The sequence below is a fragment of the Moschus berezovskii genome, chromosome 12 (assembly GCF_049115385.1).
Source record: "Moschus berezovskii isolate FMDL1 chromosome 12, NW_MosBer_1.0, whole genome shotgun sequence".
Lineage (NCBI taxonomy): Eukaryota > Metazoa > Chordata > Mammalia > Artiodactyla > Moschidae > Moschus > Moschus berezovskii.
In genome coordinates this window covers 97969048-97985814 of record NC_142471.1, presented here as the reverse complement: position 1 = coordinate 97985814, position 16767 = coordinate 97969048, and the positions used below count along the sequence as shown (strand labels likewise).

At 44.6% G+C, this 16767-nt stretch overlaps 1 protein-coding gene across 1 annotated transcript; it reads right to left on the bottom strand.

Annotated features, from left to right (window-relative positions):
* Positions 1–14440: 14440 nt before the first annotated feature.
* LOC148776058 (olfactory receptor 13A1-like) lies at positions 14441–15868 on the bottom strand. Its single transcript, XM_088842027.1, has 2 exons — positions 15837–15868; positions 14441–14933 (listed from the first exon to the last, which is right to left on the bottom strand). The coding sequence occupies exons 1-2, from the start codon at positions 15866–15868 to the stop codon at positions 14441–14443; spliced, it is 525 nt and encodes a 174-aa protein (XP_088698153.1).
* Between the last annotated feature and the right edge of the window lie 899 nt (positions 15869–16767).

Here is a 16767-nt window from a genome sequence, read left to right as displayed (position 1 = left end):
CTATTCAACATAGTTTTGGAAGTTTTGGCCACAGCAATCAGAGCAGAAAAAGACATAAAAGGAATTCAAATTGGAAAAGAAGAAGTAAAACTCTCACTGTTTGCAGATGACATGATCCTCTACACAGAAAACCCTAAAGACTCTACCAGAAAATTACTAGAGCTAATCAATGAATATAGTAAAGTTGCAGGATATAAAATCAACACACAGAAATCCCTTGCATTCCTATACACTAATAATGAGTAAATAGAGAAATTAAGGAAACAATTCCATTCACCATTGCAACGAAAAGAATAAAATACTTAGGAATATATCTACCTAAGGAAACAAAAGACCTATATATAGAAAACTATAAAACATTGGTGAAAGAAATCAGAGAGGACACTAATAGATGGAGAAATATACCATGTTCATGGATTGGAAGAATAAATATTGTGAAAATGAATATATTACCCAAAGTAATTTATAAGTTCAATGCAATCCCTATCAAGCTACCAATGGTGTTTTTCACAGAGCTAGAACAAATAATGTCACAATTTGTATGGAAATACAAAAAACCTCGAATAGCCAAAGCAATCTTGAGAAAGAAGAATGGAACTGGGGGAATCAACCTGCCAGACTTCAGGCTCTACTACAAAGCCACAGTAATCAAGACAGTATGGTACTGGCATAAAGACAGAAATATAGATCAATGGAACAAAATAGAAAGCCCAGAGACAAATCCGTGCACCTATGGACACCTTATCTTTGACAAAGAAGGCAAGAATATTTAATGGAGAAAAGACAATCTCTTTAACAAGTGGTGCTGGAAAAACTGGTCAACCACTTGTAAAAGAATGAAACTAGAACACTCCCTAACACCATACACAAAAATTAACTCAAAATGGATTAAAGATCTAAATGTAAGACCAGAAACTATAAAACTCCTAGAGGAGAACATAGGCAAAACACTCTGCGACATAAATCACAGCAGGATCCTCCATGACCCACCTCCCAGAATATTGGAAATAAAAGCAAAAATAAACAAATGGGACCTAATTACAATTAAAAACATCTACACAGCAAAGGAAACTATAATCAAGGTGAAAAGACAGCCTTCAGAATGGGAGAAAATAATAGCAAATGAAGCAACTGATAAAGGATTAATCTCAAAAATATACAAGCAAATCCTGCAGCTCAAGTCCAGAAAAATAAATGACCCAATCAAAAAAATGGACCAAAGAGCTAAACAGACATTTCTCCAAAGAAGATATACAGATGGCTCAGTTCAGTTGCTCAGTCGTGTCCAACTCTTTGCGACCCCATGAATCACAGCACGCCAGGCCTCCCTGTCCATCACCAACTCCCGGAGTTCATTCAGACTCATATCCATCGAGTCGGTGATGCCATCCAGCCATCTCATTCTCTGTCGTCCCCTTCTCCTCCTGCCCCCAATCCTTCCCAGCATCAGAGTCTTTTCCAGTGACTCAACTCTTCGCATGAGGTGGCCAAATTATTGGAGTTTCAGCTTCAGCATCAGACCTTCCAATGAACACCCAGGATTGATCTCCTTTAGAATGGACTGGTTGGATTTCCCTACAGATGGCTAACAAACACATGAAAAGATGCTCAACATCACTCATAATCAGGGAAATGCAAATTAAAACCACAATGAGGTACCATTTCACGCCAGTCAGAATGGCTGCTATCCAAAAGTCTACATGCAATAAATGCTGGAAAGGGTGTGGAGAAAAGGGAACACTCTTACACTGTTGGTGGGAATGCAAACTAGTATAGCCACTATGGAGAACGGTGTGGAGATTCCTTAAAAAACTGGAAATAGAACTGCCATATGATCCAGCAATCGCACTCCCGGGCATACATACCGAGGAAACCAGAATTGAAAGAGACACATGTACCCCAATGTTCATCGCAGCACTGTTTATAATAGCCAGGACATGGAAGCAACCTAGATGTCCATCTGCAGACGAATGGATAAGAAAGCTTTGGCACATATACACAATGGAGTATTACTCAGCCATTAAAAAGAATGCATTTGAATTAGTTCTAATGAGGTGGATGAAACTGGAACCTATTGTACAGAGTGAAGTAAGCCAGAAAGAAAAACACCAATACAGTATATTAACACATATATATGGAATATAGCAAGAGGATAACGATAACCCTGTATACAAGGCAACAGCAGAGACTCAAATGTATGGAGCAGTCTTTCGGACTCTGTGGGAGAGGGCAAGGGTGGGATAATCTGGGAGAATGGATTGAAACATGTATATTATCATATGTGAAACGAATCTGACGTGGTTGGGGGCTCTCCACCTCAACACTCTGTGGATTTAAGAGGCCGTTCCTTCTGGAAGTGTATAAATTAGCCTGGGATAGAACCTGCACGCTGAATTTACTAATTAAGAAATGAGAAACCAGAACTATAAAGGTGGCATAGAAATACAAAAAATAAATAAAAAGCAGAGATATTACTTTGCCAACAAAGGTCTGTCTAGTCAAAACTATGGTTTTTCCAGTAGTCATGTATGGATGTGAGAGTTGGACCATAAAGAAAGCTGAGTGCCAAAGAATTGATGCTTTTGAAGTGTGGTGTTGGAGAAGACTCTTGAGAGTCTCTTGGACTGCAAGGAGATCAAGCCAGTCAAATCTAAAGGAAATCAGTCCTGAATATTCATTGGAAGAACTGATACTGAAGCTGAAGCTCCAATATTTTGGCCACCTGATGTGAAGAACTGACTTGGAAAAGACCCTGAAGCTGGGAACAATTGAAGGCAAGAGGAGAAGGGGGCGACAGAGGATGAGATAGTTGGATGGCATCACTGACTAGATGGACATGAGTTTGAGCAAGCTCCAGGAGTTGGTGATGCTACAGGGAAGCCTGGCATGCTGCAGTCCATGGGGTCACAGAGCCTGACCCAACTGTGTGACTCAACTGAACAGGTGAGCCAATGCTCCTTACCTCTTGAGATGGCCCCGTGACCCCTCTTGTGGGTTTTCTCACTGAGTCATCAGTACCCACCCCAACCCTCAACTGGTGATCCCTGGAGGTGCCAGTTCTTCACACAGCTTCTTTCCTAGAAATACCCTCTGGTTTCCACTTCCTCTTGCACTGCCCACAGCAAAAAGACCTTCATCCTTCAAGGTGTGTCACAGCATGACCTACTTCAGGAAGCCCTTCCCATCCTCATGATTGCCTCAAGAAAACCCATCTCCTCCCTGCTTTCCTCCCAGGAATGTGTGCTGTTCAGTTCCCATGACAGCCCTCAAAAGCTTCCGTTGTCTTCCACGTACTGACTCTTTTCTCTAAAGGCTTTTCCACAATAGGCTCTCCATCCATTTTTTCTTCCTATTTCAATGCTGACCTCTGAGATCAACAGAGAGTGTTTCCCCATCAAGGTTCAAACAATAAATGAATGAGTGATTTCGTGACCAGACTGGGCTCTTCACTGACCCCAAACTCTCCCTTTGAGCCAGGAATTTAAACAGAAAGTGTTTCCACCAGGCCGTCAGGGGCTCTGATGTCACTGAGACTGAGGGAGGAGTGGTGCTCGGTGGACCCCTGGTAGCATCTGGCAGCCACGCCGTGGCGACTTCCGCCCAGAATCAGGAGTCTGTTGCTGCTGCATCACTGCCATTCCCGCGGGCTCTCACCCAAGCTGAAGGTCTGCCAAGGCCAACTCCTGCTCATACAGATAATATGTCTATCTGACTGTGCTTCCTTGCCATCACAGAAATGGAAAACTGCTTCCACTTCATCACCACTTGAAAATCTCACACTAATGCTTCTCATTAGCAAAATCAAAGTCACAAGAAGAACCAGCCTAAGGAGCTCTAGGAAACCCAGGTTTTACATCACAGTCAATTCAATCAGGCAGTAACACACAAGTGGGTGGTAGGTTCTGCTCCCAACAACAGAACAGTGATCACACTGGCCATTCTTCAGCTAATAAGCATCATCTGTAGTCAAATGTTGGAGAAGGCAATGGCACCCCACTCCAGTACTCTTGCCTGGAAAATCCCATGGATGGAGGAGCCTAGTAGACTGCAGTCCATGGGGTCGTGAAGAGTCGCACATCACTGAGCTACTTCACTTTCACTTTTCACTTTCCTGCATTGGAGAAGGAAATGGCGACCCACTCCAGTGTTCTTGTCTGGAGAATCCCAGGGATGGGGGAGCCTGGTGAGCTGCCGTCTATGGGGTCGCAGAGTCAGACACAGCTGAAGCAACTTAGCAGCAATAGCAGCAGTAGTCAAATGTTAAAATCACCACTTGAAGGCTTCAAAGAGCATTCAGGAGGAGGCAGGTGTCAGGTGGCAATCTACTTGGGGAAGGAGGGATATTTCTGGAGATTTCCACTATATGGCTTTTCACTTAAAGCTACTCACAAGCCTGTACAGATGTGGGTTTGGTAAAAGGCAAGCTGAAATCTGAAATTTTATAGGGTTTGTTTTGATGGAGACTATTCACCTCACATTTATTCACAATAGCCCAAATCTGGAACATCAATGAAAAATATATATTAACAAATTGAGGTATATTCATAAAACTGGAACACTGCCACAGAAGAGACTGAACTAAATACACAATAACATTGATCACAAAACAAAGGAAGTGAAAATAGGCTGGTCACAAAGACAATACATTATGTGACTCCATTTATGTGATTTTGGAACACGCAAAACTGACCTCTGACAGGAAAAAATGAGATCAGTGCCTACCTTTGAGGGCCTGAGTGGAGCTGACCAAGACGGAGCATGGCAGGAATTCTGAGTCAAAAAAGTGTCCTGCATTTGACAGAGGTGGGCTACTTAGCATTGCACTTGTCAAAATATCTGTCACATTGTTCATCTACGATATGCATACGTTTCATTTGGTAACTCAGTGGTAGAGAATCCACCTGCCAATGCAGGAGACACTGGTTTGATCCCTAGGTGGGGAAGATCCCTTGGAGAAGGAAATGGCAAGCCTCTCCAGTATTCTTGCCTGGTAAATCCCATGGACAGAGGAGCCTGGTGGGCTACAGTCCATGGGGTTGCAAAGAGTTAGATACAACTTAGCAACTAAACAGCAAATTTCCCTTAAAAACTGCAAAGAAATCTTATGCTTGCTTTTAATGATGGCATAGGTCATCCACCCTGAAACTGCTTTCTGTATGTCTCAGGCCTCAGCAAAGGGGTGATGGGAGCCACTGTTGAGAAGGGGGAGACAAATGGCTGTGTGGTGTGCTGTTAGGCCTGGAGACCTCAGACACTGATGTCTTTGGGGCAACTCTATCACGGTGTAATTTGAGAATTTTTCACTGACATGTATGTCGGTGAAGCCATCTCCACTCTCCTGTGATCGCATGTCTTAATGGATAGATGGACACAGGAATAAGTGTGTGTGTATACACAGCACACCCTTTCTGCCTCTGTCCTCTGAGACCAACTGAAGCTAGGAGAGACGAGTAGCTATGAGCATCCAAACTTTTGTCCCTAAAGATCAGTCTCCAGTAAAACGAGCCAGGGCTGATTCCATGAGGGGGGCAAGGAAAGCACAAGATGAGCTCAGAATATCTTCTTTTGTGCCGAAATGTGAGAAATTGTTCAAAGAATGATGACAATACATCAAAAGGAGACAGAGTCAGGCTGACAGGGTTCCCTCTGGTAAAGTCTTAACCCATTTGAGAACTAAAATAAATAATGTTAAGAAAGGACTAAACACTGAGAAAGACTTGTGAGTCTACATTTACATTAAATAATTTGAGAGAAGGGACAATATGGTCTTAAAGTATATACAGCTAGTGAATTTCATAGGAAAAGGGACTCCCAGACCCTCAGTCATTATAAAAGTTGGCGGGTGAGTAAAAGTTGGACCAGAGGCAGGACTTTTACCTAGTCCCTACTTAGATTATTTTTCCCACATTCTATTTGCTAGAGAGGCAAAAACAGGAAGTTCACTCTGTCACCTTCACCAAGTGGCAATAGGCAATTCTGCGGGTGGGGGGCAAGCTTCTGCCCTGGAATATATGCAGGAGTGTGCCTGGTTCTTCCAGTGTCTTGTGGAAATTACAGCAGAGACGTCAGGATTGCACTGGGAACCTCACCCCAGTAGACACTGGCCACCCCTGCCTGGACCTGGCCTGTGAGATTGCCTTGCCTGGGTTAATCCATCTGCCAAAATCCATATATTCTCTGTATAATATTTTATATACACAGCTCAGGTTAAATGATAAGATTAGAATGACTCATTTTTAAAAAATCAAGAATTGGTCTGATTCCTGCCCATTGTCCTGAACAGAGACTATTTTAACACCTGTCTTCCTACTGGCAGGAGAGGTAAGTGTTTTTATCCCTGTATTTCAGGTACGGGAACTAACATCCAGAGGGGATGAATCTTGGGCTCCCCAACCCCAGCACACAGAGGCCCAGGCGGTTCTCTGGATGCACACTGAGGGCCCTTCCCACTCACGCAAGCTGGTGGGAGGAGAGCTGGAGCTCTGAAACGTCCATCCAGAGAAGGCCAAGAGCTGAGCTGCTGGGGCTGCCCCATGCAAGAGAGGATGCCACTGTCTGGAAATGAAGTGGTGCTTTCACGGGGGCTTGGGGCAGCCTTGCATCAGCCAACAGGCATTGAGCAGGAGAATGATCCTACAGGGCTGACCACCCACCTGAGAGCTGAGAGCCAGCAGAACATGGCTGCTTTGGGCCCAAGTTCTGTTCGCTTGAGCTGCCCCAGGGCCCATCAGTCCCAAGGTGGAAACTCTGTGCGCCACCTGAGAGCCCAGCCCTCTTATCACTTTCCTGGCCTCTCTGAGCTTCCTCTCCTGGTTTCTGCTCTGACTTGAAGGTCAAATTATGTGAATGCTTCTTCAGGTGACTTCTTGTCATTCAGGGGCTTGCCGAGCTCTGGTGTGACTGGGTCAGTATTTTTCTTTCCATGAGAGGCAGGGTCACGGACTGTTGACAGGGGTCAGAGGCTGCTGCTGCAACAGTTTCTCAGGGTTCTCTGGAGGCTGTGGCTGAAAGAGAGGACCCTTAAGTCTTGCCTAGTCATGGATTTGGATGTTAGATTCTTCAGTTTGTTTCATTTCAAAAGTAGATTTATTGCATTACAGATGAGTAAGAAAATCAGGTTTTTAACATGGGTAAAAATAACATGAGTGAATGAAAATGGTCATTAAAAAAGGATTGATATTATTCTTTTATATAATGGAACATAAGACCAAACTTTTCTACCATATCCTTATCTTTGATCAGTAATTTCCCAAAAACACTTGAAGAAGTGTTAGTTCACTTAGAATAGGGTGCCAGAACTCCACATTGAGTTCCAAGAACTGTGACAAAACTTCATTTGTAGTGAGAAGTAAATATCTGTTCTCTTAATAACTCGTGATAGAACAGCCATGCTTACCTACCCTTTGTTGGCTCCCAGTGGCCTCAGTGGATGTTCTGGACAGTGGTTCCAAAGTCAGCACGTTGTAAGTAAGTGAGACCAGGGATGCTCTGTCCTGCGAGAAGTCAGTCTGCAGTGTCCTCCTGAATGCACCTCTGGGCTGAGGCTTGACTGGCCTTCAAGCAAACCTCTGTGTTTCCACGATCAAGGCAGGTGTTTATCCTGGGGACCCTGGGGAGGCAAAGTGGAAGAGAAAGCTCTCAGGGACAATTAAATGTGGCTTGAGGGTTCCTGACCAAAGCTTCCTACCAAATATGTGTTGAGGAGAGATGTAGGCAGCCAGAGCCTCCCTCCATAAGGGCAAGCACAGCCCTTCCATGAAGACCATCCCTTCTGACCCTCTGCTCCCCACATTCACCTGAAACATGCTAGCATCACAACCTCACACTGACTTGTGTGGAAAGCTCCTGTTCAGACCAATTCAACTGAGGATCTTTTGTCTTAATTGTGCCTTCTACTAATAATACCTCAGTTAAACTCATTCATGAAAATATGGATCTATCCCTAGAGTATTTTTGCATGTTTTATATGTATAACTACCCTTCCTACATAAGCAAGTTGATAAATTGCCAAAATTTCCTAAAAAAAATGTTCCTTTAGCATTTCAATTTACCCCATAACGGTCTTCAGTATGATTGTGTTTTGACTAAATTTACATATTATTCATCATTCTTTCCAGTTAGTGAGGATGTTATTCCTTTTTCATTTAGTTTTAATTTAAACCATTTAATGAGATGTAATTCCCACAACTTAAAATAACCACCTTAAAGTGAGCCATTGAGTGGCGCGTAAGTGAAGATTTTAGATCCACTTTATTGAGATATATAATTGATCCAGGAACCATGTGGGAGTTACTGTGAATATAATTTACAGTCAGCCGTCATATCAGCATCTGTGGATTCAAGCAACCATGGATCATTAGTAAGGACTGTAATATTTACTACTGAAAAAATGTCTGGGTGTAACTGGCCCACACAGGTCAAATTCATGTTGCTAAAATGTGAACTGCAATCCACATTATAAGTCACAGGTTATCATTTTGATGATTATATGCACCATGTCACCACCACTGAGCTTGAGAGAGAACAGCCATGACATTCCTGGGTGTTGTGTCTTCAGTTTCACCCCCAGCCCCTTGCTTCCTGCCCCAGCACCACTGCATTTACATCTAAATTCAATTAGTAAATAGAATTTACTAATTTATTTACTAATCCTAATTCTTCTAGGATTTCCCATAAATGGAATCATGCAACACCTCCAGCTTAAATAAAATAAAATGAAACATCTGTGAGATTTATCCATGTTTTTCTAAGTGTTAGGAGTGTGTTCATATTTCTTGATAGTAGTATTTCCTAGTATGGACAAACTATGATTTTCAAAAAAAATCTATTTACTTGTTGATAAACATTGTATTGCCTCTAGTTTTAAACCTTATATGAACAGTTGCTATGAATGTTTTTACGCAGTCTTTTTATTGGTGCAAATATATGTTTTTATTTACCTTGAGTGCACACTTAGAGACAAGTTGCTGGGTCGTAAGGCACTGAGCGGGAAGAGCAGGGCTTGCCTTATTATTGAAATGTGAAAGGCTTTTATAGTCCCAGGAAAGAAGTCCTTTGTCAAATATGGACTATGAAAAAGTGTCACTGTATTGCATATAGACATACAATCTATTTCTTCAACTCTATGCCTTGCCTTTTCATTTTCTTAAAGACTTCTTTCAAAGAGCAAAAGTGTTTGTGTTTGATGAACTCTAATTTAGCTTTAATCTCTTTTCTTTTAATAGTTCTGTCCTTTTCATGACATTACTTGCTGACAAAGGTCCATCTAGTCAAAGCTATGGTTTTTCCAGTGGTCATGTATGGATGTGGACCATAAAGAAGGCTGAGTGCTGAAGAATTGATGCTTCTGAACTGTGGTGTTGGAGAAGACTCTTGAGAGTCCCTTGGACTTCAAGGAGATCAAACCAGTCAATCCTAAAGCAAATCAGTCCTGAATATTCATTGAAAGGACTGATGCTGAAGCTGAAGCTCCAATCCTTTGGCCATATGATGTGAAGAACTGACTCACTGGAAAAGACCCTGATGCTAGGCAAGATTGAAGGCAGGAGGAGAAGGGGACGACAGAGGATGAGATGGTTGGATGGCATCACCAACTCCATGGACATGACTTTGAGCAAGCTCCAAGAGTTGGTGATGGACAGGGAGGCCTGGAGTTCTGCAGTCCATGAGGAACTGAGCAACTGAACTGAACTGTTTTCTTTTATAATTAGTGCTTTTGAGGCTTTAAGAAATATGTCCTAGGTATGAAAATTTTCTTCTATCTTTACTTCCAGAAATGTTATGAATTTACAATTTCAGTCTTAGGTTAAGGTCCAAAATCTCTTTTTGAAACAGTCTATTGAAGCATAATTTACACAGAATAAATTACACAAATGTAATGGCAATTTGGTGAGTTTTGGCATGAATCTGTTCCTGTGAAACCACAGTCATTGAGGGACCCCTCTGTCCCCCAAAGCTCCTCACTGCTCCTTGTTGTGTCCTTCTTCCACCCCAACCCCGACCGTCCCATCCAGGGTCGCCACTCACATGCTGTTCATCACCACAGACACATTTGTTTTTCAAAATTTTATAAAAATGGACTAAAACAGTGTGTGTTCTTGTTTGGTCTTCTTGTTACTCTTACGAAAATTAGTTTGAGATCCATCCATATTATAGTGTGTATCAATAGTTCAGTCCTTTAAATGGCAAGTAGGAACACATTGTATGGCTGTACCATGATTGATTAGGGTTAGGGTTCAAGTTAGACTGCTCACACCCATTCAAAATGCAGAAAAGGCACTTGGCAAAATCCAACACTTTCTCATGATAAAAATAAACAAGGAATGAAAAGGAACTTTCTCAACCTGATATAAAGCACCTAGGAAATCCACAGATCCCGCCACACTTGGTGAAAATCTAGATGCTTCCCCCTTAAAATCAGAACATGTCAAGGATGTCCACTCATGCCACTTCTAACCAACATCATACTAGAGGCTGTAAACAGGGCAATTGAGCAAATTAAAAATGCACACAGATTGGATCATCTCTTTTCCAGGGTGGGTTTCCCTGGTAACTCAGATGGTCAAGAGTCTGCCTGCAATGCAGGAGACTTGGGTTTGATCCCTGGGTTGGGAAAATCCCCTGGAGAAGGGAATGGCAACCCACTTCTGTATTCTTACCTGGAGAATTCCACGGATAGAGGAACATAGCAGGCTACAGTCCATGGGGTCGCAAAGAGTCAGACAGGACTGAGCAACTACCACTTGATACAGCTGATACAACTCCCCAAGATACCTTAAAAGAAGAGAGGAGCTGGGGCTTGCTGCTGCTGCTGCTAAGTCGCTTCAGTCGCGTCCGACTCTGTGCGACCCCATAGACAGCAGCCCACCAGGCTCCGCCATCCCTGGGCTTCTCCAGGCAAGAACACTGGAGTGGGTTGCATTTCCTTCTCCAATGTGTGAAAGTGAAAAGTGAAAGTGAGCTGGGGCTTAGGAGAGTTAAATGCACACTTCTTGTTTAACCAGCGGGCTTGGGACAAAACAACCACTTCTGCTTAGTAAATGAGCAGAGGGTCAGAGGAAACCCTCAAACCAGAAACAGAAACACACAACGAGGTGCAGACTGTCGTGCGGGTCTGCCTCTGGTTCCTGCAAGGAAGTCATTTATTTGTCAGGCTACAGGGAAAGCTGATGCTGTCTTAGCCCACGCCCCCTACTATTGTCTCCAGATGTTAGCTAAATTGAATTGTTGGGCATCTTCAAAAAGTTAAACAAGCATGAAACATCTAGTGAAGAAGTTTGAGGCAAGTTTAAGGGAAAAGGTCAAGAGTGAGGACGAATTCCAGGGCCCACAGCTCTGAGCTGTGAGTGCTTCTATCTGCCTCCAAGGGCTTCACTTTGTATGACAGAGTACATACAAAGTATCTCTATCACATTATTACAACTTTAAACCTGGAAAATTACTTTTTTCCCCTACCAATGCATATGCTGCTACAGTTAATGTTTGAAATTTGAGTTTAGCATCTGATTGCTACACCATGTTTTCTCCATGTTATAATACTTTTGAAGATATAGTGACTTTTATAAATATGTGATTGACTTAGTGGCACTTACTATGGTATTTAATTATTTATCATTGCAATACAACTGCTCAGTTCAGTTCAGCTCAGTTCAGTCGCTCAGTCGTGTCCGACTCTTTTCAACCCCATGAATCACAGCACACCACTGTATTCTAAATCAAATCTCTCTTTTTCCTTTGGTGGCCTAAAAACCTTGCAAACACTGTCTATACACATTTTGCCATTTCATTCTTCACCACTTTTTCCGGACTGTTGCAGTCTGACTTTTACATCTATCACCTTTGCTCAGATTTCAATTGTCCTGGAAACTAATCCTATGGCTAAACGCCATTAAGTCTCATGGTTTTATTGACTGCTCTCTCACTGGGCTTGATAGTCTGTAGTACTCAGGGCTTGATAGTCCTTTCTTTTGCATCAAAGGCATGGCACTCCTCAGATGATACTGTTGTATCGTAGGTAATTCCTTAAAAAAAATTTTTTTAATTGGCAAAAACTTCAAACAATAAGTGGGAAAAATAGTATAAAAAATCCTTGTTTACCTATCAGCCAGTTTCCATACAGTTAATCCTTTGCTATTCTGAATGTAAAAAACTGCTGTTGTGAAAGTGCTGCACTCAATATGCCAGAAAATTTGGAAAACTCAGCAGTGGCCACAGGACTGGAAAAGTCAGTTTTCATTCCAGTCCCAAAGAAAGGCAATGCCAAAGAATGCTCAAACTACCACACAATTGCACTCATCTCACACACTAGCAAAGTAATTCTCAAAATTCTCCAAGCAAGGCTTCAACAGTATGTGAACCAAGAAACTCCAGATGTACAAGCTGGATTTAGAAAACGCAGAGGAACCAGAGATCAAATAGCCAACATCCGTCGGATAATAGAAAAATCAAGAGAGTTCCAGACAAACATCTACTTCTGCTTTATTGTAGAGAAGGAAATGGCAACCCATTCCAGTATTCTTGCCTGGAGAATCCCATGTACAGAGGAGCCTGGCAGGCTACAGTCCATAGGGTCGCAAAGAGTCAGACACAACTGAGCTACTTTTACTTTTTCACCTTCTGCTTTATTGACTACACCAAAGCCTTTGATTATGCCAAATCAAAAGACACTTCCTCCTTGGAAGAAAAGCTATGACAAACCTAGACAGTATATTAAAAAGCAGAGACATTACTTTGCTGACAAAAGTCTATCTAGTCAAAGCTATGGTTTTTCCAGTAGTCATGCATGGATGTGAGAGTTGGACCATAAAGAGATATGAGTGCCGAAGAACTGATGCTTTTGAACTGTGGTGTTGGAGAAGACTCTTGAGAGTCCCTTGGACTGCAAGGAGAGCAAGTCAGTCAATCCTAAAACAAATCAGTCCTGAATATTCATTGGAAGGACTGTTGCTGAAGCTGAAGCTCCAATACTTTGGCTACCTGATGCGAAGAACTGACATTAGAAAAGACCCTGATGCTGGGCAATACTGAAGGCAGGAGGAGAAGGGGACGACAGAGGATGAGATGGCTGGATGGCACCACTGACTCAATGGACTTGAGTTTGAGCAAGCTCTGGGAATTGGTGATGGACAGGGAGGCCTGGAGTGCTGCAGTCCATGAGGTTGCAAAAAGTCGGACACAACTGAGCAACTGAACTGAACTGAACTGGATCTTAAAGTCTACACAGAGTTTGCTCTGAACCATCCGGTGAATGAACACAAGTGGCACTACTGGAGTCAGCAAAGGAGGAAGGAGTTCAGCTCGGAGAAAGCCAATGAGTCGCGGTGCTGACCTTGACTGGTGGCGCCCCTGCCGCTCATGGGCAGCATGTTGTGGGGCAGGAGAGGACACAGGCCACGCTAGCTGTCAGCAGAAAGAATTCCCATGGAAGACACCCAAGAGAGGGTGAGCATGTTCTGCAGAGCACCTTAAACTTCCTCAAGGTCCTTTGTCACACTAATCACCTTCTGCCAGGAGCATTCAGCCATCGAGTGCCTTCAAAATCTACATTCTGCAGCCAGGCTACTGCTTCACCTGCACCCCGCAGGCACCTCTGACCCCACTCTCTAATGCCCCAGCCCTTTCTCTGAGCTCTTCTGGCCAACTACATGCCTCCACCTCCACACTCCATTCATGTGCCCTGAGCTCCCAGACACACTGCTGTGTCTCCATCAGCTCACACGCCAGTTTGGCATCTGCAGAAAGTGTCACTGTGAACCATGCTGTGTCCTGGGCTTAACAGTGCTGGGAGCTGAGTCTGGAGGTCGTCCCTACACAACATCCTGTTTGTGACACATTTTGTCCTTTAACTGTATTTTCACAAGGCACCCAACTTATTGTCAGGAGTTAATGCAAAATTCTATGTATTTAAACTCTATATTTGTGTAATGTCAAAGGGGTTTCAAGGTGCTCTATTTCTATCGGCTTGAATTCAAGAATGTCCAGAGCACATGTTTCTAAATGGAAGGTACTGGGTGTCAATGAATTTAGTCTTTGTTCCCGGTAGAAGAGGCCACCTAACGAGAACATTTTAGGTTATGATAACTTGACATTTTCAGTTTCCTTGAGCCAGCACTTGGTACTTTTAGACGCTGAGTTTACAGTTTTTCTGCTAAAAATGTCAGGACTTTTGTGAGGGCTGCCTTGACATCCTTGTTCCTCAGGGTGCAGATGAGAGGGTTCAAGGCGGGGCACACGGTAGAATAAAGCACTGCCATCACCTTGCCAGTCCCTGGGAGTAGCTGGAGCAAGGGCTCAGGTAGGCGTAGATGATGGTGGAGTAGTACATGGTCACCACATGAGGTGGGACGAGCAGGTGGAGAAGGCTCGCCACTTCCCCTCAGCTGTACAAATCTCGGGGTGGTGGAGATGATGAAGCCATAGGACACCATGGTGAGCAGGAAATTCAGCACAGCAAAGAAGATGTCACAAGTGCCTTGATGTCGTTCACATAGGTGGAGGAGAAGAGCGGGAGCAGAGGGGGCAGCTCACAAAAGTGGTCGACCACACTGGGCCCGTAGCAGGTCAGCCATAGCATCAGGCAGGTGCTGGCTCCAGCTCCGAGTATGCTGACTCCCCACACAGCCCCCGCCAGTGCAGCACACAGCCTCGGGCTCGTCATGGAGCCATGGTTCAGCGGCCAGCAGAAAGCCATGTAGTGATCGCAGGCCGTGGCCGTGAAGAACAGCACCTCCCCTGCCACTGATGATAACAGGAAGTACATCTGGGCCTTGCAGCCCCCATAGGAGATGCTCTTCTTCCCTGCCACCAGAATCTCGAGCAGCTTGGGTGCCACTGTGCATGAGCAGACAACATCCAGCACAGACAGGTTGACCAGGAAGACGTGCGTGGGGGCAAGGAGCCCAGAGCTACAGGTGATGGCTGCCACGATGAGGGCACTGCCACAGCACCGCGGAGTAGAGAGACAGAAAAAGGCTGAAGAGGACCTGGAGCTGCGGTGTCTGAGAAGCCCCAAAGGGTGAATTCCGTCGCCAGTGACTGGTTCCTCATGGCCTTGGACTACTCTGCTCAGACTCTGCCTTTCTCTACAGCTGCACTGGAAAAGAGTGTGTGAAACTTGTGGTCTATATAGATAGGTAGGTCAAGAGGCCTTCACAGCTCAGACCCACCCAGCATTAGAGTAGTTTCATGTCACATTATGCTCAGGTGCCATCAACTAAAATGCTCCTCTCGGAGAAATGGGCAGCAGCTCTGTCCAACTGCTGGCATTGCACTGGACAGAGCTCACGCCTTCCCAGGTGCTCTCACTGCCTTCACAGCAGAGAGACTCCAAAGTGCAACCCTGGGCCCACCAGAGTCCTTCAGGAGGACAGCGTCCCCGTGTCCATCCACCCTCACCCCTCCTCTCAACAGCCCATCCTGCTTGCCTGACCCCAGACATGGGCTTCCACCTCAGTGAGCACCACACCCTGGTATGCAGTCTGGGCTTAGGGAGGGTGATCTGCTTAGGTGGACAGGGCTGATTCCAGGGGAGGACAGGAGGCCAGGGCCCAGAGTCAAGAGGGAGAGTCTAGACACCGAAGCGGGCAGAACTGAGGTGTAGGTTCAGAGGTCCAGGCGGGAGCACTCACAGAGACGGGTCAAAGGCGATTCAGACAATCCCTGAGCAGGCAGGAGCTCGTAGTCAAAGCCCAAGGCAAGCACAAGAGGGGCACAGAGGAAAGTGTTTTCCCCAAGCACGATGCTGCTGTTTCTGCCCCACTGGATACCCAGACCCCAGAATGAGGCCTCCAGGCTGGGAAAGGGTGGACTCATGGACACTGGTAGGGACTTAGGTCTACTCTGCAGAGGTGACCTTGCTCACGGCCCTCATCCTGGTTGACCCTGTGCTGACATTTTAGAAATAAGCACAATTGCAGATGAATTTCACTTTCCTTAGTCATGTCTGTCATTCATGAATGTAGACACAGAGAAACGTTTCAAGAAGGGGCCTGTAAATGACAAGTGCAGAGGCCTTGGTTTGCTGAGAAGGCTGTGTGCCCATGAGCACTTCAGAAAGACACACAATTATTAAGGCTTATAGAGTCTCTTAGCTGGGCCTGGAACAGGCTTGCCTGCCTCAGGCATATTGTGTGTCTCCACAGACAGACTGGCGCTTTCCAGACAACCAGCAAATTATTCCCAAGAAAGCAATGCTACTGCTCCAGAATAGATCACAGTGTTATTTATTATTGAGTGAGAGAATCTGTTTCTTCTACCCCAAGCCCAGATCGGCTTAAAGGAAAGGTCATTGAGAACCACAGATATCCCCAGGCAGGGGTTAGTCAATTAAGTCTATAAGTGAAGCACTTTCTAAGAGTTTCCTACCATAAATGAGTGACAAGCATTATTGTCACTATTCTAGTTATGACTTTAGAGTCTCAAAGCAGAGTGCATGCCTTCCCCAAGCATACTCAAGGGTAGTTCAAGCAGCTCAAGGAAACTGTCTCTGCCTATGTGTCAGGTGTGAGTAGCCCTGGAATCTTCGCTTTGCACAAGGCCTCAGAGACCTTCACTGTGGGAAAGATGGCCAGCAAGCCTGGGGAAGGGGCTCCAGCTTCTGAATAGTCTCTACTAATGACTTAGTTCTATGCAATCACTAAACACATCATTCTGGCCATGAGACCTGATGTCCGGCCCTCTCGGGAGTGAGAAGACTGCAGAGTGACTGCAGAGCTGTGAGCCCCTGGGGCCTGAGAGGTGCAGAGCCCCAGCGCCAGGGGGACGCAGCAC